The sequence below is a fragment of the Aquarana catesbeiana genome, linkage group LG02, assembly GCF_042186555.1.
Source record: "Aquarana catesbeiana isolate 2022-GZ linkage group LG02, ASM4218655v1, whole genome shotgun sequence".
Taxonomy (NCBI): domain Eukaryota; kingdom Metazoa; phylum Chordata; class Amphibia; order Anura; family Ranidae; genus Aquarana; species Aquarana catesbeiana.
Genome location: NC_133325.1, coordinates 672,699,301 through 672,717,934, shown reverse-complemented (window position 1 = coordinate 672,717,934; position 18,634 = coordinate 672,699,301). Strand labels below are relative to the sequence as shown.

At 41.5% G+C, this 18,634-nt stretch overlaps 1 protein-coding gene across 2 annotated transcripts in view; it reads right to left on the bottom strand.

Moving 5' to 3' along the window:
• The window catches only part of SGSM2 (small G protein signaling modulator 2), a 528,702-nt gene extending 510,434 nt beyond the window's left edge, over positions 1-18,268 (bottom strand). The window contains exon 1 of one of the 2 annotated variants that reach the window (XM_073616693.1): positions 17,567-18,268. In XM_073616693.1, coding sequence (XP_073472794.1) covers positions 17,567-17,623 — 57 coding nt within the window. In that variant the 5' untranslated portion in view covers positions 17,624-18,268. The remainder of the gene's footprint in view (positions 1-17,566) is intronic. The other variant, XM_073616694.1, reaches the window with a different exon arrangement.
• Positions 18,269-18,634: the final 366 nt, after the last annotated feature.

The following is an 18,634-nucleotide window of genomic DNA, read 5'->3' as shown; positions in this document are numbered from 1 at the left end:
GTATATTGGACATTCTGTGCTACAGAATTAATCAATTACCCGCTCCGTACTTATATTCCATACTGACACCTGTGTATCAAAAAGGGTAACGGTGCGCCATCATAAGATTCAATATATATACGTGTATATAACCTTTCAGGCTAATCTAAGGAAATTAAACAAAATCACACAAATGACTCTACCATTGAACAAGGGTAGCTGCAGGGATTAATCAAGAGTATATAACACCACATGAGTTCGTAAACAATCCCAAAAGCAAATATATAAAAATACATCACTCCATAACAAAATAAACATTACCTTATAAAATAGCATTAAAAACGGGCCATCCTCATACATTTTCTAAACAAAGTATTACTGTAAAAGCAGATAATCTTTGAGATACTTATACATCAATAATCACTGATAAAAAAATTGAGGTCTAGTTCAACGTTCATACCTTTGGGGCTTAAAGTGTTGGTTAAAAAAATCCCCTTTGTTTGTTTCGACATGACATAGCAGCAGCTATTTTATTTATATATGACTTTTTTTTAATACATGTGCGCTAAGGGAAGTGATATTCTGTGATGATTGCTTCATATATGGTTTTAAATACAATTTCTAGTATACACCACTAGCAGCCTTCAGTATATTTATTTTTTATCACTTCCTGCAGTGCTGTCAATCCAACGCAAACCCTACAATATATACAAAAAGTGCACCAATACCTATAGAAATCCAAAAAGTGCATATAAAGTGCATATAAAGTGAAAGTGCAAATATTTTATCAGAGAAAGAAGCCCTTAAATTATTAGTTAGATATTATGTCTTAAAATATCTTTAATAAATTGTTTTAATAAACACAAGGGACAATACTTACCTTCAGTTTGCTGTGTCCCCTTGTGCTTCTGTCTTCTAGTTTAGTAGAAGTCTTCCACCTCTGATGCCCCCTAATCCCACCTCCGTAATATTCTGGTGCAGCAGGGGTTATAAAACTAAGGACTTGTCACAGGCTCCCATCAAGAATGCCCCATTATGTCTGCCCTTTCTACACACCTCCTCTATTCATAGAAGCTGTATGAAATGTGATCTAAATTTAGAAGAATAATGTTTTTTTAGTTAAAAAAAAAGTAAATATCTCCTAAATGGTGCAAGTTTAGGAGATATTTACAGTATCTTATTATAGGCTTACCTATAGGCACATACAATCAAGGGAAGTTTACTTCCTCTTTAACCAGTTCAGCCCCGGAAGAATTTGCCCCCTTAATGACCATGCAATTTTTTGCGATACGGCGCTGTGTCCTTTTGACAATTGCGTGGTTGTGCGACGCTATACCCAAACAAAAATGACGTACTTTTTTACCCATAAATAGAGCTTTCTTTTGGTGGTATTTTATCACCTCTTCGGTTTTCATTTTTTGCGCTATTAATAAAAAAAGATCAACAGTTTTTTTTAAAAAAAAACATTTTTTTTTTAAATTTCTGCTTTAATACATATCCAAAAAATATATATAAAAAAAACTAATTTATTCGTCAGTTTAGGCCGATATATATTCTTCTACATATTTTTGGTAAAAAAAAAATCACAATAGGCGTATATTGATTGGTTTGCGCAAAAGTTATCGCGTCTAAAAACTACAGGATAGATTTAAAAACTTTTATTTATTTTTATTGTTTTTACTGGTAATCAGTGATCTGCGATTTTTAGCGGGACTGCGACATTGCGGCGGACAAATCTGACCCCAAATGACATTTTTTGGGGACCAGTGACATTATTACATTGATCAGTGCTATAAAAATGCAAGGGGTTAAGTGTGTTCTCTGGGTGTGTTCTAACTGTAGGAGGGATGGGCTCACTGGGACATGACAGAGATCACTGTTCCCAATCACTGGGAACAGAAGATCTCTGACATGTCATTAGGCAGTACGGAGAATCGCCTTGTTTACATAGCTAGTTCCCCGTTCTGCCTCTGTGCACAGCGATTGCGGTTGATCCGCTGGTACGCTCCCGCCATCCTCCTTGCACGGACCAACGCACAGCTACATCGGTTCGTGCAGGAGAGCCGACCTGCCATAGTACAGGCATACCCCACTTTTAAGTACACAATGGGGTTTATTTACCAAAGCTGGAAAGTGCAAAATCAGGCTCCCTTCTGCATAGAAACCAATGAGCTTCTAACCCCAGCTTGTTCAATTAAGCTTTTGTAATAAAACCTGGAAGCTCATTGGTTTCTATGCAGAAGTGAGCTGATTTAGCACTTTCCAGCTTTAGTAAATAAACCCCATTGTGTACTTAAAAATGGGGTATGTCTGTATATTTGCGTGAGCTGGTCAAGCTTTAATTTGGAAGACTGTTTAAAAAAAAAGCTTTACCGAGACTTAAATTTGCTATATTGTTTTCCCCTTATAATAGGCTGACCAATGCGCAAAATGTAAAAAAAAAATTAAAAAAATAATGTTTGTTTTGTAACTGACAGTTACATTATTAAATATAACCCAATGCAAATCCCACTGCAGCCTGAAGGTGGCAGTGTTCCTCTGCAGGCTGAAGGCTTATTTTGTCAATGAAGTTTCAAGGCCAGCCTACATATGATGACTATGTCATAGCTGACCTTCCGATTACATGATCAGGAACCATTCCAGTTCTCAGGTTCCAAGATGTCAGTCGTAAACAAAGCTGTCAGGGACAGCTGGGATTGAGAATCACCAGCCATAAGGAGAGGACATTTACTAATGTATCCCCATCATGTTGGGTAACAATAACATATAGATTGGGAACACACAAAGGATTTAAGCGTTAGCCCCTACAAAATCAGTTTTTGGCAGATGCTAGATAGTTAAACTGATACCTATAGCAATCTTGTTATTGGAATAGCCAGGGCATATAATTAGGGTCCAACTCAGCCTACCAGACATCAGCTGTATTTAAAATATTCCTTTTGGGTGGGTCGATCCCTTAGGCCTTATTCACATAGGCGCTGAGGAGCGTACACTGTGAATGGGCCATTTGCTTAAAGCGGAACTAAACCCTCTTATTGTTTTCAGTCAAGGAAGCTGCCATCCTGGCCTCTGTTTGGTCTTCAACTGCCATGGTGCTGCACATGTGATCAGTTATGACACCAACCATTTGATGGTTTGAGAGTTTGATTGAGAGCACAACCATTGTGAAAGTTACATTCCTGGCACGTGCCAGGAATGTAACTGTTTTATGAAACTATTAAAGTGGTTGTAAACCCTAGTACAAAAAAAAAACCCTGCAAGACAAAGGCATAATGAGCAAGTATGCATAGCATACTCGCTCATTATAAATTACTTACCTGAGATCGAAGCCCCTGCAGCCATCCTCATACACCGTTCCGGATGCCGTCATCGCTCCCGGAGTTACTTCCGGGTATAGCGTGCTCCTGCGCTGTGATTGGCCAGAGCAGCGATGAGGTCACTCCCGAACATGTGCACGGGAGCCGCCGGGTAACGTACGTGTCATTGCTTCAGTGCACATTTGCCGATGATGTCGGCACATGCAAGATACAGGGGATATCTTCTAAACCGTTCAGGACTAGGAGATATCCAGGGTAGCTACAGGTAGCCTTATTATAGGCTTACCTGTAGTAAAAAGTGTGTTGTAAGGGTTTACAACCACTTTAATTAGATGGGTTTAGTTTAGTTTTAAGCTGAGCTGCCAGATGTTGCATGCAGGCAGTCTATGTAGGTCTATGGAGATGGTCCTAATTTGACAGGTGCGCAGGTGCGGGTGAGTGACCCCATAAGCATACTGTCTGTAATTGCCAATTCATGATGTACAGGCCGCAGCGCTCGTGTGAATGAGGCTTTAAGGAATCAAACCATGTATTTTTAAAAATGTATTAGAAGATGAACTTGCGCTTTATTAAACGTTTTAAAGATTCCATGTGGATTAAGCAGGAGCAAAAAGGCAGCGGGGAGTCAGTGTGGGATCCTTTCTTCTCCAAACAATGACAAGACAGGTGTTCTAGCAGCAGAGGAAAACATGGCACAACGCCTTGTTATTAGAAATCCCTTTTACACACTGCAGCTTTTCTCAATACAGGTACGTTGATCCTCGGTGCATCATATTCCAGTTCTTCCTCTACACATCCACCAGTCACAATTACTGGGCTGTCATCATAATATATTCTCCAATATGTTATACAGCGGGGAGATTTCACATCTGAAATTAGTACTCTGAATATGGAGTGAGAAAATATCCAAGAAGGGTCGACGATCAATAAAAAAGCCTTAAGGAAATGTAGATCGTGGTGCAGCAGTAATATTCCAAATTCACATACAATTTAGTACCGCAATTAAACCGAGCTGACTCCCACTACAAACTTTATAGAGTCATTTGAAATTCATTTTTTATGCTCAAAAACGCTTTACCCCGGCATATTTCTGTTATTTGCAAGCTGTTCCTCTTTCACGGCATCTGTTACAGTCAGAAAATATTTATCAGCATGCCTGAAATAAGAACTAACCAGGTTGCCCTAATGTCACCAATCACATTCATACTGTCATTTTCCAGCTGACATTTTCAGGTTTGAATCTGATTAGTGACTCGGGAAGGGGGAGGGGGACACTTGACTCTTCTCTGCTGCAGTTAAAGCAGCACTAAAGTCTCCCCCTTTTGCTAAGTGAGAGCAGGCAGCCTTTTTATGTTCACGTTGGGGCGATTTTATCTGTGCCCTGTGCAGAGTCACGTTTACCTGCAGGGGGGATGCATAGGTGTTCTGTGCATCCCTTTGCAGGCAGTTCAGTTCATGTCTTTTGTGGCACAGCAGCTGCACAGACAGCGCCTCTGGTCCCAATATGACATCCATGTGGGTGTGGGTGCATGCGGGTGCCCTGGGGTCATGCACCCGCACCCACATGGATGTCATATTGGGACCAGCGGTGGTGTCTGTGCAGCCTCTGCGTCCCAAGAGACAGCTATGGATTGCCAGCACTGGGATGCATGCAACACCTATGCACCCCTGTGCCAATAAAATACGGTCCTCCACAGGCCATGGTTCAAATCGCCTCGTGTGACTGAGACCTATTGCAGAAGTGACATTGCATGGTGCATGACCCCAAACGCAACCTGGGTGAGTTCAGAAACAAGCACCCGCACCCACATGGATGTCATATTGGGAGCAGTGGCTGTGTGCGTGCAGCCGCTGCGCTCCAATAGACAGTCATGGAATAAAATCAATCTATCTGCCTGCACATAGTCTTCTTTAGGGCTAGGTTCACATCTATGCAGGTTGTGGTTGTTGCATTTTCCCGGCGCATTTTGCGTTTTTTTCACATGTGTTTTTGATGCATTTTTCATGTGTTATGTGTTTTGTTTTTATTAGTGGGAGGTGTCTGTTGTCATGTGGCAGAAATCAGCAAAAACGCAGTAGAAATGCATCAAAAAGGCAGTTGTGTTTCCATTTAAGTCTATGGAACCAAAAATGCAACCTGCCACAGGCAAATAAGTCCCTGACCCCTTCCAAAAAACACACAGATATGAATGTGACCCATAGGAAGTCATGTTAAATGGCCGTAGTGCTACTTTCTGGAAATCTGAAACTGCACTGCAATACACATACTGTAGGTGTGAACCCAGCCTTGAATGGACACTGAGCTGCACGAGGATCTGTGTCAGGATCACTGAACTCCTGTGCATTAGCAGGAGTGACATCATACCAGGCCGGCCAATAAAGATGACTGCAGTCTAGCACCCAGAAGAAGCCAGGTAGACGATGCTAGGGGCAAGTGAGGGACATCAAACAACTGAATGAGATGTAAGTATTGGGGAATGTAGCTTGACTTTACATGTACAGGTCCTGTCCTCCCCCCAGCCTGGGAGTAGACAGTGAAAGAAGAAGAAGCCGACTAACGAGTTCTTCTCTCTGGCACTCTACTTTCTCCTCCTATCAGCATGTCTCAAGTTAGCACATGAGCACTGCAGCAAAACTGACTCTGTGCTGCTTCCCCCTCTCCCAGTCTAAGCTCTGGTGTACATCAGGTTTTAGGAGACTATTATCAAGTCAATTCCATATACTTACTGCTGGTAATAAAAATGACACTTAAAGGGATTGTAAAGGCAGAATTCTATGCATTAAGTTTAAAAAAAAAACCTTTTGTGTGCAGCAGCCCCCCTAATACTTACCTGAGCCCGTCTTTATCCAGCGTTGTTGAAGGAGTGTCTACGCTGCCCAGGACTTCCCTCCTCATTGGCTGAAACAGCAGCGTGCCGCGATTGGCTCCCGCTGCTGTCACTCAAAATCAGTCAGCCAATCAGGAGAGAGAGGGGGTGGGGCTGGGCCGTGGCTCCGTGTCTGAATGGGCACACAGAGCTGTGACTCGGCTCTGGTGCCCCCATAGCAAGCTGCTTGCTGTGGGGGCAGTTAACGGAAGGGAGGGGCCAGGAGCAGTGAAGAGGGACCTGAGAAGAGGAGGATCCGGGCTGCTCTGTGCAAAACCAACTGCACAGAGGGGGAAAGTATTATGAAAGTATGTTTGTTATTAAAAAAAATAAAAAAAAAAAGATTTTAAAATCACTTTAATTATGTAATAATGACTATGAACTGCATTCATTTTCGTCTTTTATATCTGTGTGGAGTTCATATTTAGAGGATGTGTAGGAAAGCGCACATGGAAAACACACTGAAGACTGTATCCCCACACATATATTTTAAAGGCGCACCATTTGCTCTGTTTTCCATCCTAACAATTATGGAAGCTTCAGCAACTAAATGCACCGTGTTTGAGCTTGTAATGCGTCAAACACACGATACCGCAACATGACAAGAAGACAAAGGGAGGCTCAAGTATGCATATGGTTAGAGTCTATGACATTTTGTCACTTCTTAGGTTAGTTTAACCACTTCAATACTGGGCACTTTCCCCCTTTCCTGCCCAAGCCAATTTTCAGTTTTCAGCGCTGTCGCTGTTTAAATGACAATTGCGCAATCATGTTACACTGTACACAAACAACATTTTTTACATTTTCTTCCCGCAAATAGAGCTTTATTTTGGTGGTATTTGATCACCTCTGTGGTTTTTATTTTTTTGCTAAACAAATAAAAAAAGACTGAAAATTTTGAAAAAAAAAAAAAGTTTTTCTTCGTTTCTGCTATAAAATTTTGTAAATAAGTACGTTTTCTCCTTCACTGATGGGCACTGATGAGGCTGCACTGTCGGGCACTGATAAGGTGGCACTAATGAGCATGGATGAGGTGGCACGAATGAGGTGGCACTGATGGGCACTGATGATGGGCACTGATATGTGACACTGATGGGCATTGACAGGCAGCACTGATAGGTGGCACTGATATGCAGCACTGATGGGCACTCATAGGTGGCACAGATGGGCACTTATAGGCGGCACAGATAGGCACTAAAAGGTGGCACTGATGGGAACTTATGGGTGGCACTGATGGGCACTGATGGGCCGCACTGATGAGCACTGATAGGTGGGCACTGATGGGCATGGATGGGCACTGATAGGTGGCACTGATGGACACGGATAGATGGCACTGATTGGCATCACTGATTAGGAGGCACTGGCAGGTATTGCTGGTGGGCACTGATTGGCATCATGTGTGGGCACACATTGGCATCATGTGTGGGCACACATTGGCACCCATGGCCACCAGGGATGCCATCCCTGGTGGTCATCAGTGGTGGTCATCCCTGGGGGTCCTGGTGGCATCCCTGGTGGTCCTGGGTGGGCATCCGAGGGGGGGCTGGGCTGATAAACAATCAACACAGACCCCCCCATCAGAGGAGCAGCCGATTGGCTTTCTCCTACTCGCGTCTGTCAACAATCGCCGCAATGCGCCCCCGGGGGCTCACAGCAGCTTGTTATCCTGACCATGGTCCAGTCAGGATATCGCAACCACTTTGCCAACGTCATTTTGCTATATGGTGGGCGGCAAGTGGTTAAAGTGATTGTAAAGTCTCATTTTATTTTTTTATTTTTTTTTTTAAATAACAAACATGTTATACTTACCTCCTCTGTGCAGTTGGTTTTGCACAGAGCAGCCCAGATCCTCCTCTTCTCGGGGTCCCTCTTTACTGCTCCTAGCTCCTCCCTCCTATTGAGTGCCCCCACAGTCAGCAGCTTCCTATGGGGGCACTGGAGCCGAGTCACAGCTCCGTGTGTCCATTCAGACATGGAGCCCTGACCCGGCCATGCCCCCTCTCTCCCCTGATTGGCTGACTGACTTTGATTGACAGATGCAGGAGCCAATGGCGGCACTGCTGTGTCTCAGCCAATCAGGAGGAGTGTCCTGGATAGCTTAGACATTTATGAACATCGCTGGAGATGGGGCTTAGGTAAGTATTAGGGGGTGCTGGGGCACCTGCCCCACACAGAAGGGTTTTTATCTTAATGCACAGAATGCATTAAGATAAAAAACCTCCTGCCTTTACAACTCCTTTAAAGCTAAGTGTTCCTCACACATCTAGATATCTGGATTGTATGCATATCTGCAGAGGCACTAATGGGGGGGATCATTATCATTGGATCAGGGGCTTAGCAAATTCCGCATCTCAGTTGAGCAAAGCCTCTAAAAGCTATGTGCATTTTGGATTTTAAAAGGTTACTTCACTAAATAAAATTCAGTGGAAGAAGGTGAGATGAGTGCTTTGTAAATATCATTCACCTTCGTGTCCCTGTCAAATTGATCCATCGGCTTAGAATCATAAGCCACGGATATCTAATTTCTATTGTCCTGCAGCTCCCTCTGCCTCTTCAAAGAATCACACCTATAGAAGTCTATGGAAAATCTTTAACATCTAGGCAGGGAGGATGGCATAGGATAAAAGTGTAGAGGGGGGACCAATGTAAATATGAGATACAAATACAGTAATTCCTGGAGTCTAGGGTTAAGACCAGACCGTGTTTTCCTTTTTTTAAATGATACATGCCTCCATAGTTAGCTTTACTTATTCTGACACTACAGCTTGTGTCAGGGGTCAGAGGTTACTTGAAGTTTGATCTCACACATTCTTTCCCTACCTCTGAATGTGCAGTGAGTTAGGTCTGGCAGTTCACATTTAGCACCGACCAGACTTCAGGTGACCTCACACAAGCTGTCAGGTTCAGACTAGGTAAAGCTAAACAAGGGGACAAATATAAAACTTTTATAATTAAGCTTGTGCAGTTATAGTATTTAAAGAAGAACTCCAGACACAAATAAATGTTTAAATATGTATACACTATATTACCAAAAGTATTGGGACGCCTGCCTTTACATGCACTTTATTGGCATCCCAGTCTTAGTCTGTAGGGTTCAATATTGAGTAGGCCCACCCTTTGCAGCTATAACAGCGCCAACTCTTCTGAGAAGGCTGTCTACAAGATTTAGGAGTGTGTCTATAGGAATGTTTGACCATTCTTCCAGAAGTACATTTGTGAGGTCAGGCACTGATGTTGGACGAGAAGACCTGGCTCGCAGTCTCCACTCTAATTTTTCCCAAAGGTGTTCTGTCAGGTTGAGGTCAGGACTTTCTGCAGGCCAGTCAAGTTTCTCTACCCCAAACTCCCTCATCCATGTCTTTATGGACATCGCTTTGTGCACTGGTCCAAATCATTTGGTGGAGGGGGGGATTATGGTGTGGGGTTGTTTTTCAGTGGTTGGGCTTGCCCCCTCGGTTCCAGTGAAGGGAACTCTTAAGGTGTCAGACATTTTGGGCAATTTCATGCTCCCAATTTTGTGGGAACAGCTTTGGGAATGGCCCCTTCCTGTTCCAACATGACTGCGCACCAGTGCACAAAGCAAGGTTCATAAAGACATGGATGAGCGAGTTAGGGGTGGAGGAACTTGACCTCAACTCGATAGAGCACCTTTTGGATCAATTAAAGCAGAGACTGCAAGCCATCACGTCCAACATCAGTGCCTGACCTCACAAATGCGCTTATAGAAGAATGGTCCAACAGTCCCATAGACACACTCCTAAACCTTGTAGACAGTCTGCCCAGAAGAGTTGAAGCTGTTATAGCTGCAAAGGGTGGGCCAACTCAATATTGAACCCTACGGACTAGGATGGCATTAAACTTCATGTGCGTTTAAAGGCTGGTGTCCCAATACTTTTGGTAATATAGTGTACTTCAATAGCCATAAAAACTATAAACCCATATTGTATGCACCAAATGCCTTTGCATACCCATATATCACCTTGAAAATATAATTATGACATCTGTACATAGCCTGTTCAGGAAGGCTCCAGCAGGCTCCATCCACTGCAGGCTGTCTGTAGAAAGCTACAAGAGGGGGCGGATACAAGACCAGTCACCCTGCACAAGAGAGAGCAGCATTGGCCGGTCTTTATTAGAGGAAGCTCCTGCACAAAGGCAAACTTTCATGTAATATATTGCAGCTTACCAGTCCTTAGATGTGACCCCTGCATTCTTTTTCTTTTTTCAGGCTTTTTTGGACCTTTATTTTTAACTGCTGTTCCTGCCAGTGTCACACTTCTTCTACTGGGGTGACAACACCCACTGAGGTGCACTGTGGAGAAGCAGTGTTGTCACCTTAGGGCAGGAAGCATGTAGGGACTACAAAACTCCTCCCTCTCTCCTCTTTTTCTTAACATAAGAGGGAAGTGTTCTGTAGTTCACAGAGGTGAACTGGATGACCTGCTAATGCTTGACATAACACATCAGAGTGCACAGGACTGCAATGGATTTCTGGCTGGATCAACAGTTTTTTTTGTTTGATTTTTTGCACTTATTGAACTGATATAACGAAAAAAAACTTACAAGGGTATATTTAACAGATAAAAATAAGGCACATAAGAGGAGTTGATTCTTAGGATTTACATACATTTTAAGCCTTAATATACAGTACAGACTGCATAAGTCATATGACTGATTGGTTCTTTTTTAGGGGAAAAACAAGGGAACCAAGGTAAAAGGTAATTATATTATCTAACTTTTTGCTCCATTTTCTTTTTTTTTTTGCATTTAACGCAAAATTCCAGCAGAGGGAATGGGGCCATCAAGCGGCGTGCAAGGTCCTCTGTAAGAAGGTAAGATGAAGCAGTAAGGGCAAAGTGTACAAACCAATACTAATTGGATTCCATGTTCAATATGTGCATCTAAAAGAATGAAAATGATTTCTTCCTGGGTGCTGTGAATTACTGCATTACACTTTACATTTCTTTAAAACACCCTGCCCATAAAAAACAAATATTCCAGTTTCAGGCAGATGACTGATTTACATTATACATCAGCTTCTTACATCTCTGACACACATGAACAAAGAGGTCCTCACAGTTTCCAGCCTCAGATATGGCATAGAAAGCCAGTGAGCAATTCAGTCTACCCAAGTCCACCTCCATGAAATATTCATTGTGAGGTGACCTGGCCCTTTATGAAAAGCCCATTTTTTTTTAATCATGTAATTGTATAAAACATACTTCCATTGCTACAGTATGTACTAAATACAGATCAATGAAAGGCTCAATTTTTGCTATATAAGAATTTATAAATAAAAAATAGAGTTAACATAATTGAATCCAGCGTTTCCCTATACATTAATCAGAACTGTACAATGTTGTCTTCCACAAGGGCATTATAGGGATTAGTATTGATATTGATATTATTATTTAAGTTTCAAGCAAGCGACTGCTTTACATTATACTCCAACTCCTTAAATCTCTGATGGACACTGACAAAGAGGTCCTCACAGTTCCCAGCCCCAGATATGGCATAGTAAGCCAGTGAGCGATTGTCATTGTCATTCTGAGATAATTGGCCCTTTATAAAAGCCCCCCTTTTTTTTTAATCATGTAATTGTATAAAATACACTGTTCCACTGTTAAGTACTAAATACAGATCCATAAAAGGCTTCATGTACACGGCACATTTAAAAACCTCTCCTGAACAATTTAACTTGACAGATAGTAACCGACGTTTAAAAATGTCCGTTGTGCCACGTTTGCATTTAGAAGCGTGTTTTGCATTGTAAATAGTCAAATGTATCTCTATTAAAAACGCCTGTAGATGAAACGTGGCTAAACACGAGTTACCGTGTTTACAAGCTGTTACAGGCATTTGGCTTTTCAAATGCCTCTGAACATCCGTTCTGAATGCATTTTTTGCTTTCCAAAAATGCTTCTAAACTCAGCTGCCTAGAAATGACTATAGATGACTCTGTGTACATGTACTGATAAGATAACATAGAGGAGAGTTCAGGGGCAGCTGAAAAAACGCCCACCTGCTCTTAAACATCCGTTTACCAGCAGTGTACACGAGGCCTTAGGCTCCATTTTTGCTATCTTACAAATGAAAAATAGAATTAACATAATTTCCCCAAACTTTTTTCTATACACCAATCAGAAATGTACAATATAGTCCTCCACAAGGGCATTATGAGGATTAGTATTGATATTGCTGTTATTATTTCAGTTTCAGGCAAATGACTGCTTTACTTTATACAACAGCTTCTAAAATCTGTGATGGACACTTAGGCCTGGTTCACACCTATGCAGGTTGCAGTTTGCATATTGCAGGTGCATTTTGCGTTTTTCAATACACATTTTTTCTCCATTTAACCAAAAACCAGAAAAAAAGTCCTTGGCCCTTTGCATAAAATGCACAGATGTGAACTACATCCATAGGAAACCATGCTAAATGAATGTAGTGTGTTTCTGCAAAACTGAAAATGCACTAAAAAATATATAGGTGTGAACCAGGCTTTACAGAGAAGTCCTCACAGTTTCCAACCCCAGAAATATGTTCCATTGCTATGTACTAAATATTGCTCACTAAAAGGCTCCACTTTTTGCTATCTAATAATTCATAAATGGGAAATAGAGTTGAACATATCTGAAAAAACACAATTGCTCATTTATAAGGCTTTGAAAGCAACTTCTATTTAAAAAATATGATATAATAACATTTATTTTCTCAATTTAAAAGGTTTGAACCACATACACTATTACATAGTACATAGTATTACATAGTACAGTGGAAACTCGGATTGCGAGTAATGTGGTTTACGAGCGTTTCGCAATATGAGCTGTTTTTTTTTAAAAATCCTGGCTCGGTTTGCGAGATGAGCAGGGTGTGCAGTACCACATTTGGCCAAAGGTGCAGGGGCACCGGTGATGCTCGGAGCCACTCGGAGCCACTCGGAAACACATTCGGTAACACTCCATTGCCGAGTGTCTCCGAGCGTCTCTGAGTGACTCAGACTGGTCTCTAGGCATCTCCGGGTGTTTCCGAGTGTCTCCGGTGCCCCCTCACCTCTGGCCACATGCAGTACTGCATAGAGAAGCAGTGGCTTTGAAACAGATTATCTGAGTTTCCATTATTTCCTATTGGGAAACTTGCTTTGATATACAAGTGCTTTGGATTACAAGCATTCTTCTGGAACGAATTATGCTCGTAATCCAAGGTACTACTGTATAAAATATTGTACAAAATTGGGTTACAACATCAAGAAGTGTGATCCAAATGGTATCCCCCACAGCTGATGATTTTGCTTGCAGTTATTGGATTACTGGTTTGCCCACTCAGTTGAACATATTCTCACCAAACCTCTATACACCAACCAGAACTGTACAATGTTTTCCTCCTCTACAAGGCCATTGGTGAGGATTAGTAGCTATAACCTTCATGACAACAAACCTTGGACTGTTACTACATTCCATCATCTGGCCACCTATGAGAACAGCAATAATACTAACAAGAAACAAAAATAATAGAACCTTAAACTGTATCCATTGATCAACCTTCATAGCCTTTTCTGAAATGACGCCTGCCTTGTGTTATGGTTCCCATCATCCATCTTTTCACTGTAAATCTCAAAGAAACGGCTCTCAGCTTAAAACTATAAAATACAGTTCTATGCCTGAAATGATTCAGGGAGATCGGCAGGATGGTTCATAAAAAACTGAAACAAAACGGAGAACGGGCTGCGGCCAGTAACAGACAATTCATTTCTTTTCTTTTTCTTATCAAACCTGCACACAAGTGTAACAATGGTTACAACAAAACTGGCACTTTTCTTTACCCCAGTGCCCGGGTCTATTCTTCTTCTATTAGTGGGAACTTTAAATTCATACTCATAACAGATTTGCAAAATGTTACATTGCAGTTGTACATTTCCTACATTAGCTGTAAGAGTGCAACTAGTGTCAGTTAAGTTTACAAATACAGTATAATAGTAACAAATACAGTATAATAGTATTTGTAAACTGATCTAATAACAAACATAACTTTGAATAAAGGAGTGGGGTCAAATATATTTTAAATGATTTCCAATCCTCAGATGCTACCATCCCAAGTAAATATGTGTAACTACAATATAAAATGTTTCAACTAACGAGGCTATATAGCCATAAATAAGAATTCTTTGTGAGTGCAAAGAATCCATGTATGTAATAGAATACCTCAATAAACTCTACAGTACACCATAGATCTGCATTTCTCAACCTTCTTAACATGGAGGAACCCGTAAAATAGCTTTTTGGTCTCAGAAACCCCTGCTAATAATTACAACATATAGAACCCTTTGTGCATTAGTGGAATAGTCAGTGCAGAGAATGCTCCTTACACTTGTGGCCATCGGGAAGAATGCCCTTTATATAGTGGCCATACACAATTTGATTCTATTATCTGATAGATGTGCGATTCGGTCAAAATGATTGAATCAGCAAACATGCAAAAAAAGGATAATTGTTCTTCTGCTCTATTTAGATTGAAACGGATCAAACTGAATCGATCAGCCAGGGCAAAACATTATGGATCATGTGATTCATCATCACTGAAATGCGTTGGTAATTAATTTGTTTTTGTTTGATTAGAGATTGCTTGGGGTTAACAGCGATGGGATCAATAATTTACGATTGTATCTTTAACTATCAATCAAACATTCACTTCCCCCGTGTGGGGAATAATGACCTAATGGGTTTTTGACTATAAAATGATGACTCCTATTGGGAGAGACCAACTGGAAAATAAATGTGATCATTAATCAAAGCATGTATGGCCACCATTACAGGTAGCTAAGAAGATCATTGGTGTCAGTAGGAACTTACCTAGGGCAGAAGTTGCTCATTGATCAAGAAACTCTTAACAACCTCTGGAGGAACACTTAGGTTCCATAGATCCCTGTTTTAAAAGTGTTGCTATAGACAGTAAATCATGCCTATTAACCCATGTCAACATGTTTCATGGTCAAAATCTGCTTCTTCAGCACTTGGTTGGCCACTGAGGAGACAAAATTGTACTTCAAACCCAGTCCTGAAGAAGTGGATTATGTCCGTGAAATGTGCTGACTTAGGTTTATAGGCATGATTTACTGTCTATGGCAACCTTTCTCAACCAGGGTTCCTCCAGAGGTTGCTAGGGATTCCTTCAGCAATGTCTACCTCTCAGATAAGTTTCTATTGACACCAATGATCTTTTTTAGCTGTAAGGGGCATTTTTCCTACTGACCGCAAATATAAGGAGCATTCTTCTCATTGACCAAGACACTAATGTACAGTGAGCTGTAGATAATATTTTTTATCAGGGGTTCCCTGAAACCAGAAAGTTATTTCAAGGGCCCCTCCACATTAAAAAGGTAGAGAAATGCTGGTTTATGACATAATCTGCATGTTAATATTCTCAGAAACCAGTATAAATTATGTGTCTGAACAAAGATATGTTTTTTTCTGGACACATATTCTTGCAAGTTTTAGCCCATGTGTTAATAAAACTTTAGGACATTAAGAATTGCAATTTACTAAGACTGCAGCGGCTGTGCATGGCAACCAATCATTTTCAAGTTTTCATTTTCAAAACTTAACTAAACACGCTGCAGAGAGAAGCTGATTGGTTACCCTGCACAGCTGCTCCAGATTCTGTCTGCTCCAGTTTTAGTAGATCACCTCTATTGCATATTGTAGTTCAGATGCTACATACAAACTCCCTTTTCTTCACACATTTTTTTTAATTTAATATAATATTGACCTGTTATATACAAACACAGACAAAGTATAAAGCAGATGAGAGTCTGTACTGTGTCTAAATATGAAAAGGGAAAAGGGTTAAGGCAGTATTAACCTGAAAATGTAATATATTGCTGCTTACCAATCATTCGATATGGTGGCTGCATTCGTTTTCTTTTTATTAGATTTTTTTCCTCTGTTTTCACCTGGTGATCTGGCCAGTAATATACCTCCTGTATTAGCGTGCCCCCACTCTGGATGGAGGAGCACCAGAGACACCTTGGGAGTGAATTACTAAAACTGGAAAGTGCAAAATCGAGTGCAGCTCTGAATAGAAACCAATCAGCTTCCAGCTTTTTTTTGTCAAAGTTTAATTCACCAAGTCGAAGTTAGAAGCTGATTGGCTACCATGCACAGCAGCTGCATCAATCAGATTGCACTCTCTAGTTTTAGTAAATCAACCCTATTTGGACAGCAGCATTGTCTGGGGGGGGGGGGGGGTGTTAGCTGCGCTAGCATATTTAGATACACTAACAAAGTGCAGCCAAATGCTATATAACACTTTATTGGCAGTTACAGCGAACAGTTTTGTTCCTTTTGAAACATATTAAGTTGTAAAGCGCTGCATAAACTGTGTATAAATCCTTTATAACAGTAAAGGATTTACAAAACCAAAACAAATCATTGTAAATACCCGTCAATGGTAAATGGTTTGTCTCAACCGTCTAACTACTGCAGGACAACTTGTTATTTTTGAAGAACAACAGACTTACTGGCAGGATCACCAAAGCCTAAAAAAAGACAACAAAAAACAAATGCAGCCATCACACCTAGGAACTGGTGAAGCTGCAATATAATACATGTTTTCTTTTGGCTTCAGAAATCATTATTGATGGTTACCTCGATTCCCCCCCCCCCCCCCCTGTGCAGCAGGACTTAACCCCTATACCTATTATTGGGGTTTATTTACTAAAGGCAAATACACTTTGCACTACAAGTGCACTTGGAAGTGCACTCGTAGATCTGAGGGGGACATGCAAGGAAAATAAAACACAGCATTTTAGCTTGTACATCATTGGATGATAAAGTCAGCAGAGCTTCCCCTCGTTTCAGATCTTCCCCTCAGATCTCCAGCGACTGCACTTCCAAGTGTACTTGTAGTGCAAAGTGGATTTTCCTTTAGTAAATCAACCCCCATTGTACTTCTCCTATAAACAAGCAGATCAAAGTAAGTAATGCCTTGTATTGATCTGTACAGATCAGCTCACACTAGCACTCAGTCAATGTTTTTGTGATCCTATTATCCATTATAAATAAATAATGGTACAGAAACTCTGTGCTCCCTAGAAGATGACTATTTCTCTAGGAAAGCAACATATCATCCAATGGCACCAAGTAGAAGAGTTGTGGTGCAATGTGCAGACATGGAGGGCAGCCTGCAGGGATGTACAGAGCTGTGATGAGGGGATGGATCCTCCATGGTGAAGGAGTACATGTATGTTCTAGACATGTACACACAAACTCCACCCTGCCTGCATACACATCTGTGCACTGAATGAAGTGTACTGGAGAAGGGGACATCAGATGGCCATGATGGTGACAATTGTCTCTCTCCCAGGCTGTACATGCAATGATCACACGTGTGTAATGGTCCATGTACCTCCTTCTTGACGTTCCATAGCAGCTTCTCCTTGACGCTGTCATCTGAGCAGCTCATGGTGCAGGAACAGGTGGGATGTGATGGCTGAGGAAGGATGGCTGCTCACCCAGGAGCACCCTAGCCCGGATCTGTAGCTGATGCTCTTGCTCTTGTCAATGATGCTCCCCCTACTGCTGCTGATGCTGCTGTCAATTGCCCAGAACCTGCCGTGACGTCACGCGCTCGGCCGCCCCGCCCTCCTCCTTTTTTTTTTTTTTTTTTTTTGCGCTCACGGTCCCGCCCCCTTCTAATGGGCAGTGAGCTGACCGCGTCCCGGGCGCGTCCATGACAACCGAGGAGGAGGGGGTGGGGGAGGACCAGGGCGGGGAAGTGATGGAGAGAACTCTACACACTTCTTCCAGGGAATGCATTCATGATCTTCATCCAGTGTTATCTATGAATTCTCCTATACCATGGCTGGGAAATGAAAGGATCAGTCCACCCAATAATAACATTTTAATGTAAGTGATGGAGAGCAGGACTCAACTGCATCTGAGCACCACAAATTGGAAACACCATTTCATTTTTATTTAACCACTTAAGGACCGAGCCTCTTTTTCAGACTCTGTGTTTACAAGTTAAAAACAGTGTTTTTTTGCTAGAAAATTACTTAGAACCCCCAAACATTATTTATTTTTTTCTAACACCCTAGAGAATAAAATGGCGGTCATTGCAATACTTTCTGTCACACCATATTTGCACAGCGGTCTTACAAGCGCACTTTTTTTTTTTTTAAAGAAATACACATTTTGAATTAAAAAATGAGACACCAGTAAAGTTAGCCCAATTTTTTCTTACATTGTGAAAGAGAATGTTACGCCGAGTAAATTGATACCCAACATATCATGCTTCAAAATTGCACCCGCTCGTGGAATGGCGACAAACTTTGATCCTTAAAAATCTGCATAGTCGACGTTTAAAAATGTCTACAGGTTACCAGTTTTGAGTTACAGAAGAGGTCTAGTGCTAGAATTATTGCTCCCGCTCTAATGATCGTGGCGATACCTCATATGTGCGGTCGCGACTTAA